The following is a 27,556-nucleotide window of genomic DNA, read 5'->3' as shown; positions in this document are numbered from 1 at the left end:
TCCACACATCTTTGTCCTTCACTATTTGTAGACAGACTAAATTCCACAGTTTGGAAATAGTTGATAAAGCCCAAGTTTATCCACTGAGTCACCAGCACACATCCGTTTAAAACTGGGCAGTCATCTTCCTCCTTTCAGACCGAGTATTTATGGCAGCACGCAATAAATAATCAAACGCTTTCAGGGGCAACAGAAACAGACAAACTCTGCAAAACCGAGGTTGAATAAAAGTGAATCTTTGCTTTTATTATTGATTATGAAAATGAACAGGCACCTATTACATGGAGCTTGCACATCCCAGAACAAAAAAAATTTAAAATATAAATAACACACCCTCATTAGTGTTGATCACTCACAACAACCTGCAAGCTAAGAGTTCAAACCACATCGAAAAGGAAAAAAAAAAAAGCAACCTAAGAATAAAATTAAAAAAAAAAGAAAACATCACATCCAAACTTGTGTAACATATTCACGCGCAAGTTTTTCAAATCTCCACTGATCTACTGCCTGAAGGCCCTTTGTCTCCATCCTTGACTGCATTTACACAAAAGTCCTATCGTCTTTCTCACAGCCGACAAGACAAAGAAGCTAAAAAAACAAAAAAACAAAAAAAGTCATTGGTTAAATATATGTTTTTAAGTTAACAATATAGGTTGTTTTTTGTTTCGTTTTGTTTGAGATAGCGGTGTGCTGTGGTAATCTCCTCTACAGTATAGAGCATCATCACATTCACTCATGTTCATTCAAGAAACTAGACCCTGGAAAAAAAAAAAAAAAAAAAAAAAAAGTAAAAACAAACAAACCCAAAATGGAAAAAATTCAAGTATCTCTGACTGGATGGCAATAAACATCTCTTTAGGAATGGAGTGATTACAGCATCTGGAGGTTGAGCTTTGTAACGTCCATCCAACAAACCATTAACCGTAGTTATGGAAAGACTAGAAGTTGCCACAATGTTTGATGCCAATTACAAAAAAGCAGGGTTTAAAACTGCATGCGACCCCGCTGTAAAACTACTACTTTTAACTGTTTGTTGCAGACTGTACACATCCTAGTTAGCAAAAAAAAGATGCAGACTAATCTTCCAAGGAAATAAAGCACTCCTATAATCGTCCTGCTATAAAGAAAACGCATCCTCCGCTAAGTTCTCTCATCAAAGACTTATGTACAAGTTTCAGACATGTTACAAGTTTACAACATAACAGTCTCTTTTGGTGAAAATATAGTTAAATTCAAAATATCTGATAGGTATCTTTTTTTTTTTTTTTTTTTTAGTTTTTTTTTTCTTAGACGTGATCTCTTCATTGAAAAAAGTACCTGAGCCAAAACTCTGACCAGGGGGAATCACAAAAGCCTCGTCTCTACGACTTCTAGACAGACTGTCATTCGTTGCCGTTCTGGAGATCAAACGTAAAACGGTTTGAATAAAAATAACAAATACAAAAAAAAAAAAAAAAGCATACTGACCCATCGAAACAATCCCAGGTCCCCTTTTCAAATCATCAGCTAGTTGAAAAACCGTACAAAAAAAAAACATTTAAAATCAAACCTTTTTAGATTAAAGCATGAAATAAAATAAAAGTATCAAAGTATCATACAAATAAAAATGGATCGTGCGACAATGTTCTCTCACAGACATTCTTTAAATGGAAGAGAGGCTGCTGCACATCTTAAAGGCCGGACTAGTGAACAGTGCAGGAGTTCAGCCCGTCGTAACTCTAGGAGATGTACACTGAGGTCACTGGATGACTACGAGATGTATCGTCTAATCTGATTTTTTATTCCCATCTGTACCGACATTCTGTTCGACGGCAGGAAGAACCGCAACCGGGAGCTGGAAGATGAAGAAAACCGCGTGTATCTCGACACAGTGGTTACAAACTTAAACCTGATGAATAAGTAGAGGACTGCTCACAGTACATCTGCAAGCTGGGAATATCGTACTAATAGTGCCTTTTTTTTTTTTTTTAAACTAGATACTTTCACAGTGCATATGATAAGAATAAGAATAATAATAAAAAAAAAAAAACAGATGAAGCATTTCCTTGGGGTTTTGATGATCAGATCCCTTCCAGAAGACAATTAAAGATTTGGATTTCTCTTTTCAGGCCCAAGCATGCATCCATCAGTTATTATTGCACAACACAAGGACCTTAAAATGCACCCACACACAAACAAAAAAGTAACAAGAATAATCTTAAAACAGGAATTATAATTATCTCACTACAAATCTGCGTTTTCCTGCTCGCTGCATTGCCACCCCCTCTTTTTTTTTCGTCGGAAAAAAAACGATCCATCTTGGGTGCATCTATCCATCACTTTCAATTTTTCTATATTACAACCAACTAAAACATGCAGCCAACCGCCCGTGAGGGAAATGCAGTCAAGAGCCTCCAGCGCGTGGTGTCCATTTTTCCAGTCAAAGGTCAGAGTTCAAAGACTGAATGATTAAAAAGTGCTTTACGTAGGTCAGTAGGACTTCTGTCTTCTACGATTATTACAAAGTTTGTACATTAGCATGTATCATCTGTGGAGGAAAAAACACAAATCAGTGAAATTACATCACAATTGCTTCAATTATGTCCCAAAAAAAAAAAAAAAAACAGTTTAAGGTTAAAAATACTCACCATGATACCACCATTTTGTTTTCTTTGGATTTTTGTTACACGTTCTTACATAAAAGGAGTTATCAGGCGGTCGTCTCTGCAGAAAGATTAAAAAAAAACGTTAGATATTGAATTTAACAAGTGATTTATTTACGTGAAGTAACGTACGATGTGTTACCTTTTCTTTGCAGCTGGACAACATGCTGATAATGCTAAGACAAACTGATTGCACTGAGAGGGCCGGCGACCAATCTTCCGTTAGAATAGACAGACAGATGTGACCGTTGCTATACACGTGTGGGTGGACAGGTATATTCTCTCCTGTGAACATTACCTGCAGGGGTGAAACGACAACGACAAATAAATCAGCGTTTATCCAGATCATTCACTGGATAAGTAAGAAGAAAAAGTTCACAAAGGTGATGAGTAGGACCGATTCCAACTGGTTCAATTCATCGATATCATTAGCCCTCATGTTTATCGACACTTTTCGTGCCAAATCTTTACATCCCAGTCCAGACGGGCGGCGCTAATGCACCTAAAAGTTGTTTGCCAACCACCATAAAACAAAAGAAGAAGAAACTTTGAACACGTCATTCACAAGGAAGACGCGACTGAAACGGTTCAAAGTGTGGCTTCACCTCTCTAGAGGAGACCAAAGGGACTGAGGGCGGCAACACGACCAACACGATGCTACATTTGTCGACGACACACGTCGTTACATACAGAGAGTGTTGTGTGTTTTTTCAACATCCGGTCAACGGGTGCAGCTATCGCTAAGTCTGGGCAGAGCAGAGCTAGTGAGGATCCAGTGATCCAATTTCCTATTTATTTCCTTACACGAGCTCTTATCTCTTGTTTAAAAGCTCAATAAAATTGCTGTTCTTTAGACGAAATTGCTGCTTTTTCTAGACCACAAATTCACAGGAGGAACTGATAGAGAATCGGATCGATAAGCAGAATCGATAACGGCATCGATATCAATAAAATCTTATCGATGCCCATCCCCAGTCGTGACCAAGAGGACTCGGTTCAATTTTTTTGGTTTATCATTTGGTTCAGTTCTGCTTTCACCAAACTTTCTGAGCAACATCACGTGGTTGTTGAAACATGGAGCAGCATAGGAAGCTGTTTTGGTGATTGTGTTTCTTTTCTTTATTAATCAAATGCACATCAACCAGTAACCAGATAAGTAACACTTCCTTTACAACAAATGCTCAGCATAAAGCATAGCAGTGTAAAACAATAACAGAACATGACGGGGTCAAACAAACTTTCACAAAATGCAAGTGGAGGCTTTTCCAGAGCGGAGGTTAGCCATTAGCAAGCCGTGTTGTAGCTTCAATACAACAGCTCTCAGTTGTTAACGCCACACAAGACACACTGCGTTTTGCGTCGCTTCCTGAATTTGGTCTTGTGTTTACTATCAGAGTAAACACATCACTCTTTTACTATCAGAGGAAACAAACTCTGGTCCGTTCAAAGCGACCAAACTGCGCTGGTGTGAAAACGAGCTAAGACAAGACTTCAATAAATTTTTGTGGTCAAAGACACGAGCACGTGTCTGGAAAAAGTTCGGACTTTTGTCATTAATGACAGCAAATAATGAGACTTGCTGTATAAGCTCAGGCTTAGCCCTCTGCAGCGAGATGAGGCTCTGGGATTAGGACAGAGGGGGCCAGCACAGGGTGAACGAGGAGAAGGGAAAATAGAGTCAGAGGGATGTTAAATATATATATATATATATGTGTGTGTATAAAAAAAAAAGAAGTTCTATAAACAGAACTGCAGAGTATGAGCCATTAGAGTGACACAAGAGCCAGGACTAAATGAGAAGATACAGGAAGTGTGAGAAGAAAGGAACTCAAGATTGACGTGCTGAAGTAGGATGAAGGGGTGAGTGGATAAAGAGCCGACAATGGGCTGAGGCAGTGTAGCACCAGACTGGGCCTCACAGGAGAGTGCAGCCTCCCCATTAGGGGACTGGAGGGGGGTGACAGGATGAGTGTTACAGATAGGAACAGAAAGCAAAGCTTGCACTATGCAACAAAAAACATAACAAAAGCTCTTTGCTTGCAAAAACTTAAAATATTTCCCGAGGTGTTTGTGATACTCACAGAGCTCTGTGGTCAGCTCCTAATCTAGGAGTGTCTGTTTTTAAAATCTTCTCACCGTATCCTGCTTTCTGCTACGTTTGTTGATTCGTGCCAAATATATGTTTGAACAGCCCTGCTTTGAAAGCTGAAGTTAAGTTGATTATTTCTACCAGGAAATTTAAAAATGCTCCATCTGTTCAGCTGTAATGAGGCTCTGCTTGCTTTAATATTTCTAATTGTTTCTGCAAAGTGAGTATCTTAGGACCAGGTATCCCTGGTATAGGACAGGAAATATAGGACCGACATATTACTGACTAAATAAATAATGGATTATTCAAGAAAATAGTCAGCAGATTAATCAATAATAACCCTTTCACGTTGAAAATACCAGGTTGACAAAAATCTCTGCCCTCCAGAGATCGGACTCTTATACGAGTAAACAAAAACTTTGGTCCGTTTTTGAGCTGCTCACAGCCCTGGAGCTTCTACATTGACACAGTCTGAGAGGCCGTCCAGTGATCGTTATCATAAATGTTTCCTGCATTGTGAAACTGGCTTAATAGAGTCAACCAAAGTGCCACTTTCCCCATGAATAAGACCAACTGAGGGCAGCTTTTCTCATTAATTGCTAATGTTTAGCTGACTAAACCTGGTTCGCTTTACATTCTCGGTGAACTAAAGGCTGGTGGGAAACGACAGAAAAGAAACAATATTAAAGCTTGTAGAATCAGTGACTTACATCAGTGGGCCAGATTGGCAAACAAAACACACTCCTATAACGCTGTGTTTTGGGTGTAAATCGTCATGTTTTGCCTTTGACAGTGAACCGTGCACAAATGGGAGCTGTTTGAATAGGCCGCTGGTTGTATGGTTTTCTTTATTGTTCATGACAATAACACCATAAAAGGAGTACAACACCGTACTACACAACCAATAACGCGCTACAGCAGTTGAAGTTACTCTGAAGGTCCCAAGAGGAGAACACCAGTGGACAACTCTGACGAGTCCGTCCATGCCGACTGAAAGTCCAGCGGCTAAGTAGCTCAGTTTATCCAATTTTCACTACACTGACTCATTATCTATTTTTAGATGGGTAGGCTCCTGATGGGTAAAACAAGGCTGCTGGGTTAAACTAATCCCATCAAACATGGCTTCAGAGGGAACTCTGTCCTGGTGTCTTTGTCAGTGTTTCCAGGCTCCGGTGCTTCTAAGCCAAGAGTCATTCCACCAACAACTGCAGCGCACGAGTGTTTCATGTGATCATGGCAGACGTCCGAGCAGATTATGCAGAGGATTGTTTACACAGGTTTTCAGTTTTACCTCCAGAGCAGCAGCCTATTACCGAGGTTCTGGGCGGAGCTGGGAATTAGTTACTGACGTTCCAGTTACAGATGTCGGAAAAACAAGACGTCCATGAAAGCGCTTGACTTGTCTAAATATAACTCAGTGGAAACGTGCCGTGTTCAACATTTACATTTCTTTGAGTGCGAAGTGAAATTTAAGTTTTTAAAAAGTTCTTGATATTAATGAATATTATTACTATAATGCTAAACTACTGCTTTTTGTTGAAGAGCAGTAAAAAGGGGCTAAGCTAATTTCTCACTGGTTGAAAGTCACAGGGTTGTTTGGTGGCAGCATGGAGGGAGGGGGGACTCCAGGACGCTGGAACTCACTATTAAGCCTTCTTGAGGTGTCGTGGGTCTAAATTAACGAAACATCTATGAAGGGAGGTGCCCACTGGAAAAGCCCAATGATGTGCCGCATACTACCGCAAGGCTAGCTAGCTGGTATCTTCTTGTTGGTTGCTAGTTGGTCGGTTTTCAGTTGGACTGGGCCTCTAAATGTATTTTCCCTTGGATCTCAGCACAAAGGATTGAAACATCTTATCCTGTGTGATAGAGAGTGCTAAATTTGAGCTATTTAATTTACACAAATTACAAATCAAACAGATAACTTGAACCAACTCTTGAGTTTTTTACTAGAATTATTTCCAGTGATGAAATCTATAAGATCACACGAGGAAGAAATTTATAAAAATGTTCAAAATGTTTTATGCAATACTCAAAAAATACACTGTTAGTTTGCCACAATGGTGTTTTGCACTATTTTTTTCCCCCAAGCTATTGTTTTTAGCCACTGTTAGCACAGCATTGGCTTTTAGTTCTCATATAACATAAAAAAAAACTTAAATTAAACGATGACACGGTTCAACATACGTATGTGGGAAAATACGGTCTGTACGGACGGTTTAATGAAACGAAAACCAATCAGAAGTGCTAATAAACAGACTATTACAGGAGTTTCTGTTTACGCACGGGGGCGGCCATCTTGGTAGCTCAACTCGGGCATAGTGAGGATTCCCCGACTTCCGGGGGACGTTCCAGTTGAAAATTCCAACTTCCGATTACAAATGGAACGCGCCAAATGTCTCATGAACCTCAACCACTGATCAAAGACTGGATGTAAAGTCAGGGCACTGCACATAAAACTACCAACCAAATCTCAAACCACGCTCCAGGTCCATTTCATTCATCAGCATCACGCTCACTCGCTGGCACATGTGCTTCACAGTAACTATTACCTTACAAACACGCATACGACGGTGGCAGCTGTAGCTTACCTGAGGTGAATCAAAGGGATATCGACTACTAAATTTGAAAAGCAGCTGAAATTTCTCTCCTTCGTACAGTGTTCCGGGTGCTCCTTCCATATCTACAATCCACCTAAAAAGAAAAAAAACAGAAAAAAGGCACAATATTAAAATGACAAAACAAATGGAATATGATATTACACGGATCACATGAAGATAAACACCGGCGAGCAAACCGCAGGCAGCAACAGAAGAGCTAAAACAAATGTTTATCTTTGACTACCGATCACGCTGGAAAAAGTTCCTGCTCATGCAGACGTTCTTTTCTGATCCACTAGTTTTATCAGAGATAAGAGAGGATTTTGAACATTTAAGAGGGGTTTAGTTCAAACTATTCCTAATACAACCCATTGTTCACACTCTTAAATCACCCGAGCATCCAGCAGTTTAAAAAGACTGACTGAGGTGTGGGTGATTCACATTTTTCCTCAATCACGTCACAGTGATTAACTTCCTCCTTTTAAGTCTTCGTATCACTTCTTTTCAGACACCACCATTCTCTGTGCTTGGGGAGGAACTCAGGCCACATTTACACATTTTTGGGTGAAACTTTATACGGACGGACCTGGATGTTTCGGTGACTGGAATCTTTTCGAATCCAGGTCCAAGGGGGGAAAAAGACAAAATACGCAACAAAAACATCAATGGTGGACTACTGGCTGCACCACATATTGACCTTCGTTGGTTGGCTAGGTCCAACATACACTGTTACTTCACCACTACGATGAGTTAAAAAGGATTACGGACTGTATGTTTGTGTGCAGTGTTGTTTTGGCAGTAGCAGAAACAGCGCCACGCATAGACGGGGGATGTGTACTACAGTCTTGGATCCATCTTAACGGAGAAATTCTCAAAACGACGGCAATGACAAAAAAATATTGTTTTGGTACGTGTGAACGTGGCCTCGTTTGGACTATGCTATACATGCTTTACAGTTCGTATCATATATTTTTGAGCTATCCAATTAGGGTTGGAAAAAAATATCAACATGGCGATATATCTCATCTCATCTTCCGTACAGCTTAATCCTGCACTAGGGTTGCGGGGGTTGCTGGAGCCTATCCCAATTGGCATCGGGCGAGAGGCGGGGTACACCCTGGACAGGTCGCGAGCCCATCGCAGGGCTAAAATATATCGCAATATCTTAATATCGACTTTAAAAGAAAAAGTGTGTAGAATATCACAATTATTTATCGTATTGTGACTCAAGTATCATGATGTATCTAATATCTAATATATCTAATGAATCTGAGGCAGGTAGGGAACATTTACAGTCGTGGGTATCTTTTGTAAACCAATGGTTAATAATGAGCTCTGGAGCAGCTTAGCTGGAGACGAGCATAAAATCACATCTCATTATCATTAGAAAAAGAATTGTCCACAATGTGAGCCGCCGATTCTGCAGTAAGTGTATAATCAAAAGCTTTTAGCGTGACTCATCCTGGTGACATTCAATATTCAGCTGGGTTATGACAGCGGTTTAGTAATAATGTGATACTCTATTGATCTACAGGACAAAATCTATTTTAGGTCATGTAGCCCCGGCTACAGAACTCTGCTGACCGAGCTGGTAGCAACTCAATCCTGCTCAGATGATGGGTCTTTGGGACGAAAGGCAGTCAACACCTGCACCATATTCAAATTAACACAGAGGAGAAAAGCACTGGCGACCTAATCACATGTTTATATATATATATATGGATTGTCTACTCACAGTGGAAACCTCGAGGAGAAGGAAAAGGGACACTAATGGCAGCATCACAATCTCTGACCTAATTTCTGAGGATGTGACACCGAAGCTGTGGCTGTTATCTGGGTTTTTAGCCTTGTGTTTATTTACAGAACATGATCATTTAGCCCGACAAGCGAGGTCAGGTCTTCCTTAAAACTTCAGAAAGTGTCAGAATGGAGGTCTATTTCCGTCCAGAAAGCAAAGCACACAATGTCTGAGTTATATCTGATGCAACCTACCCTGAATGCAGCCGAGGACTCCAAGGACATTATGCTCAACGCACTCGAATTCCCCATAGTCCAGTGATTATATGATCCAGTCAACAAAAATAACACTGAGCCATTTAGCAAAAAATGTAGGAGGGGGGGGAAGGACAAACTGAGTACATATATGAGAGACTGAAAGGTGTTTTAAAGCAGCAATTTCTTTGTTAGCAATGGCTGACTCATAAAGCCACCAAGCTAAGACGGCCGCGCTATCACAGTTGACAATGTAAAAGGAAAAGCTGGAAAACTAAAAACATATTGTCCCCTTATCACTGTTACACGCACAACCGTGTCCTAAGTGAGTTTAGATTAAGTTTAAAGGCAATGTCAAGCAGGAACAGAGTATTTGTTTTACTCATTCCAGTCAGGGTTTACATGACAACAAGGGCACAACTATCAATCACCAAAACAGAAACCAGGCTGAAAAGACTCTGCAGCGTCACGGCTGAACACAACGGGCCACACCCATGCATACCACCTCAAACCTGGGATGCGCGGCAGCCAGAGAAGCCAGGTGAACTGGTTTGGGAGACTTGTCAAACATGCTCTCACTGGGAGCAGATGATCGCTATCTACTGAGGAAGAAGATGCCACACATACATACATACGCAGGACAGTGTAACAATCTTAGGGCCTGATTTGCTAAAGGTTTGCAAAACCGTACATAAACGTCATTACAATGTGATGACGAAGTTGATCTATGGCAATGTCAAACGGGCAAAATAGCGCATGCGGTCCATTTATTATATTAATTTCTGGCTTAATGATGAAAGCTATGGGTGTAGACGTAAGAAAAACATGTCTGGAATGAGACTTGTGTCCTATCCAGCTATTCATTTGTTCTTCTTCTTACATCTTGCCATCTTTTCTTAATTTCGTCTAGTGTTCTTGTTGTTTTTCCCACAGCATTGTCTCATTGTTATGTTAATATTTCTTTGCTGTAACTCCAAAATATGTTTATTTGCCTCTGATTCCATGGCTTCAAATTTCCTTCAGTCTGCTCTCCCACACAAAATCCTCATTTAAATATATGCACCACTTTTTCACCTGTTGTCCATTCACAATCTTAGTAAGATCACCAACACCACGTGCAAACTATAAGCTCGCACTCTTATTTGGGATCTGGGTAAATCAGGCCTTCACACTGCAGAAGAGGACGGAAAGACATTAAGAGCAGCACAACAACCTACTTTCAAAGTCACGATTGCGGCCGAAAATATCTGGGCGACAGCCAGAGATTTGGCTCCATTTACGGAGCCACGACAGCTCGAGCCGAGCGCTCGTGAGACGCAGTTTGACACAGCGGTAGCACTCGTGGAGGTTTTTAAGGGGAAGACACTCCAGACAGAAAGGTCAGCTAAAGCAGCCGATGTTTCCCTGCTACCCTAGCCTGACTCCTGCATGCCAACCATTAAATATTTTATAAGGATGAATAGTGACACTGAACATTAGAGACACTCCACTGAAGGCCCAGCGTTGCCCGTCACTGGAATGACCCCAATTCCTTCCCAACACTCACTTAGGACGTCCTTAGGTATCTGTGAATTACGTGGAATTAAACACTTACTGCGTGATGGTGTTCTGTACACTTTTTTCGTTGAGCGTCATGCCTGGGGGTGGATCATTTTGCAGGGCTAATAACTCCTTTTGTAGCCTTTTCTGTTGGAGAAAGTGTGATCACACGGATATTTAAAACACAACAACAACAAAAACATTTATTAATTTAATTAACATGTCAAATATTGTGTAAAATGTAAAGTGTGTTTTGGATCTAAAGGTCGCATAGTGTCCCCCTATAAAAGCGCAACCTTTATCGCTGTTGTATAGTGAAACATTATTTAAACACACACTACGTACATGACAAATTTACTGACTGCACAATTGAGTCAATACAATAAATTCACTTTATTTGAGAGATTCGAGTGTGGTTTTGACATGTTGTCCTCCCTTTGACCTGGGGTTGTGACGCTATGCTATAAAAGTTAGCAAACAAACAGAACCGCACTGTGATGACAATAATAATGGATTATTAAAACAATTGCAAAGCTACAGAGGGGCAGTGGAGCTCCACTCCCACAGTGAACGCTACAGGACGTCATTCAAACCAAACTCGATCCACCTTCTGCAACAAATAACACTATTGCACATTATTATCATCCCTATGTATTTAATATCGTATATTCTTCCACTTCAGCTTCTTGTACATCTGTTCATAAGATAATTATGTATGATTTTTTCCATATGCTATTTATCATTTTATTTTACTGGACTTAATTTATATTTTATCTTTACTTGTGGTTGTTAAGAGTGTTTGTGTGCAAATTACATACCGCAGTATATTTTATATTGTAGGTGACAGATTATCTATTTTATACATATATTACCTTTATAAACACCTGACCTCAAGCTGTTACTAGAGATTGCTGCCTAACAAAATTTGTTTGTAGCTTCTGTGCAATGACAATTAAAGCTCTTCTTTCTTTTTAAACTAAGCTGCTGTGACCTAGCAAATTTTACGTTAACCATTTATGGGGCAAGGAACCATATATGGTAACTTTTGCACACATTTTAAACTGTGCACCTGTGCGTCCGAGCGAAGTTTGGAAGCATGTAGTTTTCATTCAGCCAATCAAAGAAGATCAAGGAGACATCCTCAGGTCTAATTTGGTCTTCAAGGTCCAATGCATAGACATAAACGGTCCAATGGATGATGTATTAGGTACCAAGCAGAAGTGTCATGATGTTGTCTAACGTGACAATGTTGTGTCTGAATCAGCACTTGTGTTCTGATGCTCTAAATACATGTTTTACATTTGTTTACCGCTTAAAGGCAAGAAACCATTTATGTTAAATTCATTAATCTTGATTTTTTGACATGAAATTTATAAAAAAATAAAATAAAATGTCAAAAGTAAGACAGTTTAAAACTCTAGGGTGGATTTTCAATGAGTGCCCTATAAAGGGTTAAAGTCTGCCAAGTCTAGTCATATGGATTACTTGAGAAATAGCCATATAAGTATATATGCAGACCAAAAAAAACTAAATTATCACCTTCTATAACCGACTGTCCTATAAGGAGTCACGGGGAGAGGGAGACGCGCAAATTATTTTTTATTTTATGTGAATATAAACTAATAAATGAAATCGCCACAGATATTTCCCTGATAAAGATGCACCTGTTCAGCTCAGGAGGAGGAAACTGGAACTTCTTCAATCTGCGCACCGTCTCGTTGGCTGCTCGTAGTGAACCACAACAACAATTACAATTCATTCCAGCTCAGGAAAAGGAAAAACACGTCCCCCACGCACTTATTATTAATATAATTATTACTATTATTATCAGCGCGTTTTTTGCTTGGAAAATACAGCCGTCTCCCCTCCAGGAAGCTAGTTTCCTCCTCCTCCTCGCTGCTGCTGCTGCTGCTGCTGATGGTGGTGGTGGTGGTGGTGGTGATCTAGTTGTGTTGCTAGTAAAGACTAAACCGCTGAAGCTTGGACAGTTTTTGGGACAAATGTCGCCGCTTTTCACGCGAACGCCATTATCGCCGTGAGCGCACACGCGTACGAGGAGGAAGCGGTTGATAAACCGCCGAGAAACACCAAGCCGGACGTCGGGTAAAATTGTAAATATGCGAACGCTGTCAATTGTATTCTTACCTGCATCGACGCCATGATGGAAACCCCCCCTCCTCTTCCTCCTCCTCCTCCTCCTCCTCCCTGCATCAGTGGAGGACTGTACGTCACGAGTCACGTGACCCGAGGAGTTGTTACGACAGAAGAAAACAATCCCCGGTCTTCTTCTACGGTGGTGGACACCTTTAGCAGCTTTACGGCTCAGTTTTACAAACGATAAAATAATAATAATAATAACGCATATTTTTATTTTTTTATTTATTTTTTTTATTTGGAATCCACTACTGAGGTCACACAGGACATTAACCCTTTATAGGACGCTCTTTATAATACTTGGACATTTTAAATTTCAGCTCTAAAGTATTATCGTAGTGAAATTTTCAATTGTTTTCATTTTTCATGGAGAAAATCAAGATTAATCAATCGATCAGACGTTATTTGTAAAGCGCTTTTCATACAAAAAGTATCACAAAGTGCACAATAATCCCACCTGACTTTAAAAAAAACCCTTATGTAGAACAAATAAAAAACAATATTTATTAGAATAGGAACAGGGCAACTGTGGAAACGCTATCATATGTGAGGAAACACTAGATGAAAACGACACCCTAAAACCCCTAAAAATAGTACATAGACCTAAGAGCATAAAATTAGATAAATTAATAAATAAAAATCTAACTTAAGGTTATAAAAAATAAAAATGCCAACTACTGAGACAGTAAAAGAGATTAAAAAAAAAATAGTAAATGAGTGAATAAATCAATAGTTACGATTCAATTAAAAGCCAAACTAAAAAGGTAAGTGAGCTTGCCTTTAAAAATATCAGCCCTCAGGTCTTCAGGCTGTTCCACAGACGTGGACCATAGTGGTAAAAAAAAAAAAAAAGCCGCCTCACCGTGGGTTTTTATTATTAAATTCTCTTTTTTAAGTGTTTGAAACAGCATTTTCACTTATTTGCGATGTTTTATGATTTGAAATATACCAGACACATTAGGTGTATTTGCATGAAGTATCTGAACAGTATCGCCGGTACAAGCCTGAATTTTACTCAGTATCGGATCAGAAATCGGATCAGAAAGGAAATCGGTGGCATTGAATATGAATCATGTCTAACATTCATACAGAGATGGACCCATTGGACCTAAATATGTTATACACCACATTTGACCCTAATTTGAACCGAGTATATTTCCTTGACCTCCTCTGACTGGCTGAATAAAAAATTGTACTGTGCATGTGACAGTTAAAACCCCTCTCATCTTATCTCCTTCATAGACTCTGCAATAAACCCCATATTTATTCCACTTACACTCAGTATGCATACTTGCAAAACACAGATAGCATTTCCACCGTTGTTTAATTGTTTACAGTTTTAAGTCATCGTACCAATTACATTCATTTCCGTGCTGTGTGCTTTTATTGTGTATGTTGTATTTTATTGTGTACAGCTGCTATGAGTTTCTCAGCTTCTCAGTTGTTTCCCTGAAGCATCTAAACTCGACACGTTCTCATTTCTCTTTGGGCGTCAGTGTCAAACAGTCTTGACAGCATTTTCATTTCCCCGCAAAAGTCCAGAACATTTTATTCAGCAGGACTGTCATTTGACCAAGCCTCCTAAGGTTTCCTCTAAAAAAAAAAAAAAGGAAAAACATCTGTCTGTGTTAAATGAGATGGGATGTAAGGCCTCACCTGACACGGTTCACACAACATGCAACCACATTAAACACTGCAGGTCATGTATTCATTTATTCAGAGTTATAAGGTCATGTCCTTTGACTTACACTTGCAGTTTTGCCATTTTTCATTTCCTTCAGTGTAAATAAAAGCATGCAACTGAAATAAACTGTACTCGTATTTAATTGTTGCTGGGATACCAGTGTATACCCACATTATTGGCAACCACATCATCTTAGAAAATCAGATATTTGTTGAATTACTCGACTAATTCGTGCCTCCGAGGAGCAGTTTGGACCTGGATAAAGTATTTTGCTCATAAGTAATGACCAACTATCAACAGTGTTTACAATGCAAACATCAGCCACATTGTTTAGCCTACTACAAATTACATTTCCATCTTTGCTTCCACTGTCAGATGACTATGAGGATAAATCCCCACACTTCAAATGTGCAAAGCACAGAATATATTTTTGTCATTTAAGGTCTTCCAAATATTTTGTAAAATCTTGCTTAAGCTCAACCAAAATACACAAAACATTATGGAACAGCTTTATTGTGAAAATGGAGGTGAAGAGTTTCACAAGAAACAAGGGGGTAACATTTAATCACGTTCTTCCTTTGCAATTATCTATTTATTATATTAAAACGTAATCTTTAATGTAATTATAACAGAAAGGAAGGGGAGGGTGGGGGGGAATAAAAAAAAAAAAAAATCTTGTGTTTCATGTGACAATGGCAAAACAAGTTAAATATTTAAAACAAAAACAAAAATCTAAAAATGTTTTAAGCATTGTAACTTTAGCAATCCAAAAAGTTCGCAGCCATGAGAAGTTCCAGCGCAATCTCCGGAGCAATAGGGAATTCAGGAATCTCTGTGGAGCTGTTGGTGTAACGGACCTTGTAGGTGAAATACATGCAGACCTTGGAAAGGACGTGAGATGGAATCTCCCTGAAGTTCACTTCATTGGTTTCGTTCTCAGCGAACTGACCTGCAGAAAGAAAGTCACAGTGTGTTTGAGCAGTTTAAAAGTATTTCATACAATAGTACAGATACATTAAAAAAGAAAATCAGCACATGACTATTAAACACAAACAATGTGTTAAGATAAAAAGGGCTAAGACTGAGTTCATCAGTGAGCGTTTAGCAAATAGTGACATGTTAAATAGGAGGGAGCATAGCGCCACCAGCTGGACAGGCAGAATTAAATAATCCACATTATTTGTTATATTAGACTAAATCACATACCAATAGAAATAAAAGTGAAATGACATTAGAGAAATTTTAAAGGAAACCAAGAAGAAAAACTGTCTGTATAAAAGTGGTGACGTGCGATTGTTTAAGTGCTAAATGTCCTGAAAAAATAAATACACACTCTATATTCACATTAAAACAGGCCGGCTTTTGTGTTGCTCAGTTATAGCTGCAGAAACTTTCATTTTTACTGTATTATGGTAAAATCATATCTATTCAATAATAAAAATATATTTATCAGTAGTGTCACGTAGTGCACATTTATTTAATGTAAATTTAGATCACTATTCTGCACAAAAAAAGAAAAAGGCTCACAATGGTACAAAATAACCAGCATAAATACTTATTCCTCTTCACTGCCAAAAGAGCAGAAGTGGACGGTGTTAAAAACAAAACTACAACATGCAGCGTATTCTAATTTTAAAATAAGGAAACTAAGACAAGTTTCTCTTTAATAGTAATTTGCCTAAATCCTCACCTGGCCCACTTAACATGGCTTTGATAGTCCCAGATGTCAAAGCATGTTCTCTTTTCACAATGAATTCGTGGCCATCTGAGGAGATCAACTTCACGTACATGGCATCTGGCCCCTCGCAGCCACCGTAAGTTCTCTCCTCACCATCTGCAAAAGCATCATAAATAGACAAATCCTGAACAGGTGCAAGTCAAATTCCTCTCACACACACACACACACACACACACACACACACACACACTGATGCTGACACATCATGTTGTGACTCAGAATGAAAGTGATTTGAGGGTAGACACAGACTGACGTGTAGTGTTAGGTTAGTTTGTTACTTACCCATCCTGTCCAGTGGTTTCTGTTAATCCTGAAATTAAGAATGAAGAGTCTTTATTAGGGGTGGGAAAAAATACGTTTTACTCCAATACGATATCGATTTTGAATGTCTTAATATTGATTTTAAAAGAAAAAATCATTTCAGGGTGGAATGTGAACAGCTTCGGGATGTTTTTTTTGACATTTAACCGACAAGAGACTTGATCCACTTCTTCTGTACAAGTGCAATAAATTGGAAATCGATAATTTGAATTAATATTGTTTTCTGACTCAATTTGTTAAATGAATCATCACTGTCATCTGATGTACATATTCACAACTTCTATTCTAAGATGCACTTAGTGAACTATGTAGAATATTTCGCAATATCATAATATCGCAATAATGTACTGTATCGTGACTCAAGCATCGTGATGCGTATCGTTTGGTGAATTCCTTGCCATTACACAACTCTAGTCTTTATTGTCATCATCAGATCATAACAAATTTTTCCCAGCTTAAAAGGCACAACAGACATAAATAAAACGCTTGTGAAAAACATACGTACAGAGAAAATGTAAATAATGTAACAATGTACACGAGGTGCAGCTTAGTGTATGAAAGATTCTTAACTTATTAGAGACACAAAGACCCCAAACACAGAAAATAATTTCAGAGTGAACGATAAATAGCAACAGACCTTTGTCTGAAATAGCTGCATTGTAGCGTTGCAGTGAGCTCGGCCTGTTTTTGACAATCATCGCGCAACGTACAACTAGATAATGTGCCAACCTGAAACGTACTAGCTAACGGCAGCTTTTTGTCAAACCCGCATAATTGCATCTGTAACTACTTTGCGTCCATGTGCACATGTACCGTGAAACGTTTATTAAACAACCAAAAAAATGTTTTAATGTGATTTCGTAGCCGTTAGCGAGCTAACGTTAACACCGTAACACCGACCGATCGGAAAGATAATTATCGTAATAATCTCGTGTCCGCAGCTTAGACGTCAAACCAGACAACGGGTCCGAGACACGACAACGCAAATTTATAATTCAATCGATACAAAACATCGCCTCTTACCTTCGTTTGGATGTACGCGGAGCGGAGATTGTGTTTCAGCTAACGTTAGCCGACAGAATTCCTTACCCGGAACCAGTTTTCGACACCGGTCCGCAATAAATTGGGTCCGGAAACGTCCACTTGCGGAGATAAACGGTTCCGCTCAATAGGAAATATATATCCAGATCTTTATCTATAGACAGAGATATCTATAGATAAATATATTATTAGATATTATTAGATATTAGATAGATTATGGATGTTCCTATTCTAATAGCTTCTGAATTCAAATATATTTGTTTATTTGGGATTCTCATAAAATTTCGATCACTATCATTGTAAGTGTGGTCCCTTAAATATTAATTTTAACAATGAGGAAATTAAGAATGTAATAAAATTGCTGTGCTTTTTTTTTTTTGAAACTTTCACATCCATAAAGACGCCAAATAAAACTTTGTTTTATGTGGAACTTAAATTTTTTCATGACTCTGTCTGTAAAATATGTTAAAATAAGAAAGTAATTTTTATTTTATTTTTGTCACACGCCCTATACGTCATTGTTTATCTCGTGTGAGTATAATGTTTTAATGTCATATTTGTTTGCATATATTTTATGTTTTAACCATTTTTGTGCAATATGCAGAAAATTTGCACCTGTAAAATATACTTTTATAAATATAACATCTAAATATATTTATTTTCTATTACATTTTATATTTCTGTATTCTATTCCATTCTATTCCATAAAGTTTGTTTAAAAAAAAGGTTCACGTTGCGTTTTCTTCTTCTTCTTCTTCCCTTTTTGTTTGGCATAAAACCGCCACCTGCCGGACTGGAGTGTAGCTCAGTAGAATAAAAACAAAACCAAAAGAGAAAAAAATGAAAAAATTCAGTCTTATCCATTAACCCAGTTCCCCTTCAAGTACGTAATCAGACGGGTGTGTGTTATCTTTCCCTTTTCACCCAACACACAAAAAAAAAATTAAAGAAAGTTAACTTTGCTTTCTGCACTGCTGTTTTCAGTTTGTCGTAGACCTTACAATTAACCAGTACATGCTGAACAGATTCTATATTAATACAGTGTGTATGTATATGTTCCAGTTGCACGTTTTCTTTTTTTGTGAAGTGGGCTGTATAATCCAGTGTGGCCTATATCCTGAGACGGGCAATGGCTGCTGCTTCTTCTTTACGGTTCCTCAGTTGCGTTTTATTGTTTACTTTTGCCTATTTGTGTCAATTTTAACTAATTTAACGCAGTTTTGTTTGTAATCGCATTCATGTTCCCAGTGAGAAACACCCTTAGTATGCAATAGGTAATCAAAACAATGCATTCTTTGAAGCAGATCTGCTATATAAGCCCTATATAAGTCTCTAAACACTGCGTTTAATTAAGCACAGTGGCTCAGAAATAAAATAATTTTAATTTTAATAAGAGCTCAGATGACTAGTCAAATATCTTCTGACTACAGAGTATTGACCTGTCCATCCTTTAGGGGGCGCATGTGCTCAAAAAGTTAACCTCCCCGTCTGTCCCCTCTGGTTGTGATGAGTGAGAGCAGGTGCTGATTGGACATGACAGAGACATTTTGCAGGGCCATAAATCTGGATTCAAGAAAGAATGAGGGAGGGGGGGGGGGACACACAGAGACAGAGAGCGAGTCAATAAACCTCCACAGCTCACAAAGTCTTTTCTAACAGGTAAAAAGGGGAGGTTTTCATCGCGGATCAGAGACAGCTGAGAAGTGGGCACATACTGTAGTCACGGTCAGGTTCAGAATGTGACTTTGCCCTGATCCTGCCTGGAGTTCTTTCATGCAGGAAAAGCGATGACTGCTGAAATCCGAGGCTTCAAAATGGACGCGGAGTTATCTGAGCTGTGACACTAAGGGCAGAACACCAAGCCCGCCTGTAAAAATAAATAAAATAAAATAAAATATTAAAAAAATGTGTAATGTTCTTCAAGGAAGACACTGAGAAATAAGAATACGTTTCCAGCCCCGCCTTGTCGTTCATTTAGTCGCTTATATTTAAGGAATCCATAACTAACTTCTCAGGTTTCGCGTTGTTTAATTGTCTGTCGTCATTGCAGCTATAGATTTCAGCGGAGGCTTCTGCAGAGGAGGTGAGACCTGATCCGGCATTTGTCTTAGATTAAAACCAGGTTTAGAACACGCCGTCAGTTCCAGAAAGTTCTGGTAGCCTCCTGCCGCTTGTTGACTCTCTCTTTCACACACACACACACACACACACACTAACACACGACCAAAAACAATCACTGACCTTCCAGTCCCCCATTACACCATTAGTGCTTATGATCAGAGGGGGCGGGTGGCGGCAGCGGCTTTGATGCCTCTCTGATACGACCCGCCCGGCTGCAGCTGCTCTCGGCTCTATTTTGGGGAGGCTGCTGTGGGCCCTTAGAATTAGAACAGGGCTTCCTTAACGCACACATTCACACACAATACATGCAAAACACTCTTGTCGTGCCAAATGATATCATCCACCCATTTAGCAACACAACTCTTCTGATTGCTTTCTCGTATCGACGCCTTCTCCTTTTTGTTTGTTGTTTTACTTTTGTTTTGCTTTCATGGCTAACAGCAAAAGCTTGATATGTCGTGGGGTCGGTTAAGTTTCAGTGCACGGGGTCATTTGTGAATAATACATTAGCGTTGGCAGAGAAGACCTGAATAAAAACTAGGTCAGACGTTTAAGTCGTGATAGGGAAAGATGGGGGGGGGAGAAATGTCTTTGGGCCGTTCTTCTCTGAAAATGGCTTGTCACAATGAATTTGAGGGTACTGCTCCTTTAGCCTGCAGCTACGCACAATGTCCTGCGATTCTCATGATGGTCTTTATTATCTCGTGAACCTCTGCTGGGGAGAGAGGCATCAGTCCATCGGTAGTAGACACTAGTAAAACAAAAAATATATATAAATATATGTATATTTAATCATTTTAATCGAGATATTTATTTACTTTATTACAATTTAGCTAAACTTACACTAAGACACTTTAGCTAACCTCATACTGAGAGACACTTTAGCTAACATTACACTAAGAAACTTTAGCTAACATTACACTACGAAACTTTAGCTAACCTTACACTACGAAACTTTAGCTAACCTTATACTGAGCCACTTTAGCTAACCTTATACTGAGAGACACTTTAGCTAACCTTATACTGAGAGACACTTTAGCTAACATTACACTACGAAACTTTAGCTAACCTTAGACTGAGCCACTCTAGCTAATCTTATACTGAGCCACTTTAGCTAACCTTATACTGAGAGACACTTTAGCTAACCTTATACTGAGAGACACTTTAGCTAACCTTACACTACGAAACTTTAGCTAACCTTAGACTGAGCCACTCTAGCTAATCTTATACTGAGCCACTTTAGCTAACCTTACACTACGAAACTTTAGCTAACCTTACACTACAAAACTTTAGCTAACCTTAGACTGAGAGACACTTTAGCTAACCTTACAGAGAGCGACTTTGGTTAATCCTGTATTGAAACACTTTAGCTAACCTTACATTAAGACACTTTAGCTAACATTACACTATGAAACTTTAGCTAACCTTATACTGAGCCACTCTAGCTAATCTTATACTAAGACACTTTAGCTAACATTATATTGAGCCACTTCAGCTAATCTTATACCGAGTCACTCTAGCTAACCTTACACTAAGATCATTGACTGTATATACTATGGACAAACTCATCGTAACGTCATTGGATTCTGAACCTCAAAAATGAAGCCCAAAGTGGGCGGAGCCCGCAGTCATCATGTTGGATTAGCTTTGCTCCACCCACACGCGGATATTCCAAATATGGACATGGGGGTCCAACCGTACACTGAGACACTTTAGCTAACCTTATATTGAGACACTTTAGCTAATTTTATACTGAGACACTATAATTAGCCTAATACTGAGACACTTAGCTAATCAAGACACTTTAGCTAAATGTTTTATTACGTTCAGTGTCAGTAATTATTTCTTCCTCTTCATTCTTATTTTATTTTATGTATGTTTATGTCTTGTCCATATATGTTCTTTTCTAGAGTCTAGGACAAGATCATTTCCCTGCGGGGATCAATAACCTGATCTTGAATCTTGATTTGTATTTTGTTAACAAACCTGTGAGGGTTATGTACTCAACATATGTTTCTTGGATAAATATACTACCAGGTCTCAGAGGTGTTTGTCAAACAAATGTGTCAGAGAAACAGGGGTTGGCTTTTATGTATTTTGGAGAATTTGTTTTTTTTCTTTTTTTGCACAATAGAGCAAACGCAGAAAGCAGGGGGCCTACACAAAGCTCTCTGAGTCAGTGAATCAACGTTATTATGATCCAGTCATCTCCAGCGAGTCCTGCAACACAGCGATGATTCGAGAAAAAAACATTAAAAAAAACTGCTACCATTAAAGCCGAAGCAATTCGATCATAACCTTGATACGAGCAGAGAAGAACCCACTGGGAAAATAACATCTTCCAAATAATCGGGAACAACAAGACGGCGCTAGTTCATAGACTCTACTCCACTCATGATGAAAGCTTCAACGCAGAGATAAGTGGATGTGACAGCCATTTATTTTGAATGGCTTGAGGCTAATGCATTATACTGAGGCCTTGTTTATATGAACTGTAATGACTATAGTGACAAAACCTTCACCTTCTAGTATTCACAAAAAAAAAAACATGCACATTAGCATATGACATAAAAGAAAGCTTAAATAATAAGACTGATATAATAGTTTAGATGATGAAGAGACAGGTTTATAGTTTTGTATCTGAGATGTGTTTGTGTAGCAGATGAGGTGATGCTAAGCTAGGCTAGCTATGCCAGGCATGGAAAGGGGATCCGCTTAATACTGATGTCTTAGCAACAGTTTTGAAAAACGCTGGCCACTGATATCCCCTCACTGCTTACAGGCCTTAATCCAATTTTAGAAGCAAGTCGCGTTTTACTCGGAAGGTGGAGGCTTGGTCTCATGGAGGAAGGTTAAATATACACACGAGAAACTCTGGCTTTCATCTTGGTGAGTGTGAGCCAGCCTTGAGATGTCAATCTTCACACAACACGCAAAAAAAAAAGATGTCGTTTTTGAAAATTCATTTGTAATGAAAGCCACGTAGCAGCATTCCTAAAACATCCTTAAAATTTTACACAATCTCAGATGTTATCATGAAATATTTGTTTAGACAGGCAGAAACGAATACAATAACTATATTTATCCTGTTTATCGCTTACAAGAAAAACTGACAAAACCAAATTATTGACACTTTCAAAACCTCAACTCTCAACATTGTAAAATGTAAAACAAGAAAGTTGTAATCAGAAAATTATTACACATAAATATGTGTCACAAAATAGTTTAATTGTTATTCTTTCATTAAATCCTTTATTGCCAGGTAACAATGTATCCAATTTATTCTATGATTATAATTATATAGTTATTATTATTATACTATTCTAACAGTATATAAAGTAGTTATGGACGCTTCTCATAATGTTACAATAAACATTTTATTCTTTCTATCATTTTATTTTAAAATGTAAAATTCAGTAATTGCATTATATTATATATTTGATTGATTGTTATTAACTATGTCTTTGTCAGGTGTTGTGACGTTGTACTGATACAGCTGAAGGGAGTTCCCCAAGGATCTATTTTAAGGCCTCTTCACTTTTTTATTATATGTCAGTAACAGTTGTGACCACATGAAACATTTAGTGTAGCATTTCCGTGCAGACGATACTGCGGAAGTGTATTCAGGCCACCCATGAGAAAAAGGAAGAAGATTTTTTTTCATCAGAAAAAAAAGTGAAAATAGGTCAAAATATCAAGAAAAAAAAACAGTGTGTAACATGAGGCCACTGTTGACATGTAACAAATATAATATATCAGCAGAAAAATTTGTCACAATAGAATTTTAAATTCTTATTATGTTATCATATATTTATTATTAATTAAGCCCCAATAATAATAATGTATTTTGACTTTTCTCTTAAAAGTTTTGCTTTTTTTCTGACAATTTTAACTTTTTTCTCACAGGGCATGATAAAACAATAGCAACATCATTGTGATTAATGAATGTTATTAATGTTCTTGTCGTCCACAAAAACATGAATGAATAGACTGCTAAATAAATATATTATTATCTGACACTGACAAACGGTACGAAGTAGCTGTAGGTGCATCATGTAGCACGGTTGAAGCTTTTAACAGGTAAAGGTCCAACACAACCTACATTAAACATTAAATACGGTGCATCCGCCGTTGCTGAATATAAACTGTATTACCGTCAAATCTACACGCCGGTCAAAATTACATCTGTCACTAGAATTTGTTAGATGGTTTCTAAGAAGACAGAACACACTTATAAGGTTTTGGTTTATATTTGTCCAAGTCTGCTTGTGCAACTAAATCTTGCCCAGCTCGCTGCGCCATTTTAGAATAGTAACAGAGATATTCTATACTATTACTGACAAGTCGGGCTTCACGTAGGGATTTTAATTGCAAGGAATATGCTTCCTCCAGAATATCCCTTCGAGGGACGTTTAGAAAGTCGCTGGTGTTGTAATGATATATTTATTTTTTTAGAAAGCCAACATTTACACCACAAGGTTGCGTAAAAGGAAATGACTCCCCGCAGTAACTTTTGCAGTTTCTTCTCTCTGGGTCAGGGCAGAGGGCGCAACATGTGTACGACATGACGTTGCTGATTCCAGGCAGGTGCCACCGCTAGTGTAACACAACACTAATCCGAGGCTGATCGGCAGTGGAAACAGCATGAACTGATCTGAGACAAACTGGGGCACCTGCCTGCACTTGCTCTGCTAATGTGAGACCCCGACTAAGATACTTTGATTTCGTGCCTGGTCTTTTCCCCCCGGATCTCATTATGAGAAGGTCATCGTGGGGCCATCGTTGCTTGGAGATTCATAGAAGTGAGCACGAGGCTGGAATTTAAAACGTTCGTCTGAGACAAGTGGAAACGGTTGAATCTGTGGGTATGCAGACGGAAAAGCAGAAAAAGAGTGTTAACACATGACACAAAGGCCTAATATTGTTTAACAAGGCATAACATCTTTATTGTTATACACATAACTTCATCTCCAAAGACTTTGCACAAATCAGTGGGGTAACACGAACTTTGAGATATCAAAAGTCTCCCACAGTTCCTTTGTTATTTCCTAAAATACGCAAATACATCTGCCTTTCACATCCCCAAATGGTACATACAGTACAACCAATTAGAAATAAAGTATTTTTTTTTCCACTGTCAAACATTATCATATGTGCATTACATTACCAATTACAAACAAGATATATCCATTGTCAAAATACAGGTGTGCAAATTGTTAGAAAAATACCAACTCATACCAGATTCTGGATTGTGCTCTGTAAAAATCCTTACAAATAGTATATAATAATCTATATATAAATGTCTCCAACATGCAATGTTGCATTTCAAAAAAATATCCCATAAACAGGCTGTTCAGTTAAACCTTTCAAAACTCCATTTTATTGTCTACAGTTGTCGTTTTTTTTTTTTTTTGTTTAGTGTTTTTTTTATTTTTTGTTTTTTTTTTTGAATAAATTTCAATCCTTTTCCAGTAGTTATGTGGACAGTTTGCAAGCTGGTCGAAAACTCTCTAAATCTAATGCTGCTCTTTTTTTTTTTTTACTTTTTCTTTTTCTAAATAGACAGTACAGTCAAGTTGAGCCTCAAAAGAGAATCGCAGCAAAGAAAAAACTAAACATATTAAAGCCCTTTTCAGGATGACCAATGCTCACAAACACATCAGTTGTACAATGAATAAATAATTAATCTTGGTAGGGGTGACAGTAAATGTCCACCATATAAATAACCACTTTGAAAATCAAAGAAACTCATGCCATACCTGCAACAAAGACTACAAGCAGCTACAATGAAGCAAGTTAAAAAGCATGATTCAGGTGATGACAACAGTCAGAGTTACCCCCACACAACAAAGTTAAGACAAGGATGGCATCTCATTCCCTCCCCCCCTTCCTCATCTTTTTTCTGAGGTAAACAGTATTACTGTTAAAGACTTTTAAAAGGCATCTCTCCTTTCTCCCTGGAGCCACATTCCCCATGGACTCAACCTGAATAAACTTCCACCGTCCACGAGACCGTCTCGAGCCAGTCTCTTGAGCATGCGAGCACTGCCGGGACCTACACGTTGCAGCAGCGCGGGCTGCGTTTTTGCATCATAGTGGTGTAGTGAAACAATAAAAGCAAAGAATAGCGTGAGGAAATTCAAGCAAAAAAATGGTCTAGGCATGTACAATGAAACAATCTTCCTTCTGATTTCATAAATAGCATAAGACATTTGTTACTTCACTCCCAAAAAAAAAGCTAGCTGGCTTTTACAGCATAAACCACTTTCCTTAATCACGATCTCTTCTTTAAAACCTTCTTTCAAAAACCACTCTTTTTATTATGCAAGTCTGACCATAAAAAAAAAAAAAAAAAAAAAGGAAAATGTGATTTTTTATTATGGTACAAGCCCCTATTTGGCAAAATATATTATAAACTTTTGAAAAAAAAAAAATAAACATATTGCACTTTCTGTAACATGGATGTGTAATGTCAAATTACAGCTCGATATTTCCAAACGAGTAAAATTCAAATAAAAAGGGAAAAAAACTAATTTCTTTACTCATTCTGAGAGTTCTACAAGCCTATGACTGCAGGTAACCAACATTCAGAGAACGACAACGGACGAAAAAGTTACATCAGAACGAGAAACAAAACAAAACAAAACAAAAAAAAAATTTAAAAAAAACAAACTTGTTAAAACTGTACCATGCACGGGGGGAGTGTTTCAAAGCAGTGTATCCTGGTTTACAATGGACGGAGCGCGGGGGAAGCTGCAGTGATGTTTGGGTTTAACGAGAGAGTAAGACTGGCGAGTGACCGTGCTAGCACCGACTGCTGGCGACGGCCGTGCCCAGTTTTTTCCTCAAGCAGGAGTGGTACGAACCCCGGAAAAATGCTCCGAACACCCGAGCACGCTCCCGCTGCGACTGCCTCCCCCCCTCCCCTCCCCTATCCTCCCCTCCCACCCTCCTGGGCCGGGCTCACATCTCCCCATCAAAACGTCAGATGGCAAAATAGAAAGGCAGCTGTTTGCTCCCGTCATCTAAAAGTGCATCTCCACACTCTTCCAGCAAGGTCCGTCAGCCCACTGCCATCTCTGCCAAGGCAGAGGGAGTGGGCTACAGAGACCTGTGCTTGGATCAGCATACGTGTGGGTTTCAATTACTTCTTCATTATTTTCAGACTGTGTAGGTTTGGTTGCAAATTTTTATTTTTTTTTTAATATATATATATATATATATATATATTATATTTTATTTTTTTTCAAATCTCACTAGACACGACATTTCACTTCAGCTTTTAGTAAAAGCCAAAGGAGTGCTTATTCACGGGGCTGGCCACTGAAGAAGGCCAGTGACATGTTGGTGGTAGTGGTGATGCCTTCCTCCTGATTCTTCTTCGGTGTCATGCTGATTCCTATACACACCTACGGCCGCCCCCGTGTCTCACTGGCGCCATTTTCATTTCTCAAGGCTGGCGATGCAACTGTACCGGTTGCCATGGTTTCACTGGAACATAAAACAGGTTGGTTTGGATTTAATTGGGGCCCTTCGTCGGGATTCACACGAGACGTTAATAAAAAAAGGGCATGTTCCTTCTTTAAAAATACATTAAACCATGTATCTTTTCTTTTTTTCTTTTTTTTGTGGAAT

At 38.6% G+C, this 27,556-nt stretch overlaps 3 protein-coding genes and 1 long non-coding RNA gene across 5 annotated transcripts in view; all 4 read right to left on the bottom strand.

Annotated features, from left to right (window-relative positions):
• Positions 1 to 220: 220 nt before the first annotated feature.
• Positions 221 to 13,064, bottom strand: ube2wb (ubiquitin conjugating enzyme E2 Wb). 2 transcript variants are annotated; one of them, XM_047567905.1, is made up of 6 exons: positions 13,008 to 13,064; positions 10,918 to 11,009; positions 7,323 to 7,425; positions 2,785 to 2,940; positions 2,628 to 2,703; positions 221 to 2,527 (listed from the first exon to the last, which is right to left on the bottom strand). In XM_047567905.1, exons 1-6 carry the CDS (start codon positions 13,020 to 13,022, stop codon positions 2,514 to 2,516), a joined length of 456 nt encoding a protein of 151 aa, XP_047423861.1. In that variant the 5' UTR covers positions 13,023 to 13,064; the 3' UTR covers positions 221 to 2,513. The 2 variants fall into 2 exon arrangements, with proteins under 2 accessions (XP_047423861.1, XP_047423863.1); XM_047567907.1 differs by lacking the exon at positions 13,008 to 13,064 and adding an exon at positions 12,527 to 12,985.
• Positions 13,065 to 14,710: 1,646 nt separating this feature from the next.
• eloca (elongin C paralog a) lies at positions 14,711 to 17,917 on the bottom strand. Its single transcript, XM_047568707.1, has 4 exons — positions 17,783 to 17,917; positions 16,721 to 16,748; positions 16,391 to 16,534; positions 14,711 to 15,649 (listed from the first exon to the last, which is right to left on the bottom strand). Exons 2-4 carry the CDS (start codon positions 16,722 to 16,724, stop codon positions 15,459 to 15,461), a joined length of 339 nt encoding a protein of 112 aa, XP_047424663.1. The 5' UTR covers positions 16,725 to 16,748; positions 17,783 to 17,917; the 3' UTR covers positions 14,711 to 15,458.
• Positions 17,918 to 19,179: 1,262 nt separating this feature from the next.
• LOC124996069 lies at positions 19,180 to 20,279 on the bottom strand. Its single transcript, XR_007110794.1, has 3 exons — positions 20,042 to 20,279; positions 19,516 to 19,667; positions 19,180 to 19,363 (listed from the first exon to the last, which is right to left on the bottom strand). It is a non-coding gene; the product is annotated as an uncharacterized LOC124996069 (long non-coding RNA).
• A 5,040-nt stretch (positions 20,280 to 25,319) lies between these two features.
• The window catches only part of jph1a (junctophilin 1a), a 32,272-nt gene continuing 30,035 nt past the window's right edge, over positions 25,320 to 27,556 (bottom strand). Inside the window, exon 7 of the mRNA XM_047568250.1 lies at positions 25,320 to 27,412. The gene's annotated coding sequence lies outside the window, so the exon portion shown is untranslated. The remainder of the gene's footprint in view (positions 27,413 to 27,556) is intronic.

The sequence above is a fragment of the Mugil cephalus genome, chromosome 18 (genome assembly GCF_022458985.1).
Source record: "Mugil cephalus isolate CIBA_MC_2020 chromosome 18, CIBA_Mcephalus_1.1, whole genome shotgun sequence".
Taxonomy (NCBI): Eukaryota; Metazoa; Chordata; class Actinopteri; order Mugiliformes; family Mugilidae; genus Mugil; species Mugil cephalus.
The sequence above is the reverse complement of the archived record's forward strand: the minus strand, read 5'-3'. Positions and strand labels throughout refer to the sequence as shown.

Excerpts from the sequence above, each read along its gene's own strand:
- ube2wb (XM_047567905.1), bottom strand. Across the intron at positions 2,941-7,322 it reads ATCCCTTTGATTCACCTCAG|GTAATGTTCACAGGAGAGAA; the intron begins GTAAGCTACAGC and ends TCACCCCTGCAG. Across the intron at positions 2,704-2,784 it reads TGTCCAGCTGCAAAGAAAAG|AGACGACCGCCTGATAACTC; the intron begins GTAACACATCGT and ends ATCTTTCTGCAG.
- eloca (XM_047568707.1), bottom strand. Across the intron at positions 15,650-16,390 it reads AGCCATGTTAAGTGGGCCAG|GTCAGTTCGCTGAGAACGAA; the intron begins GTGAGGATTTAG and ends TTCTTTCTGCAG.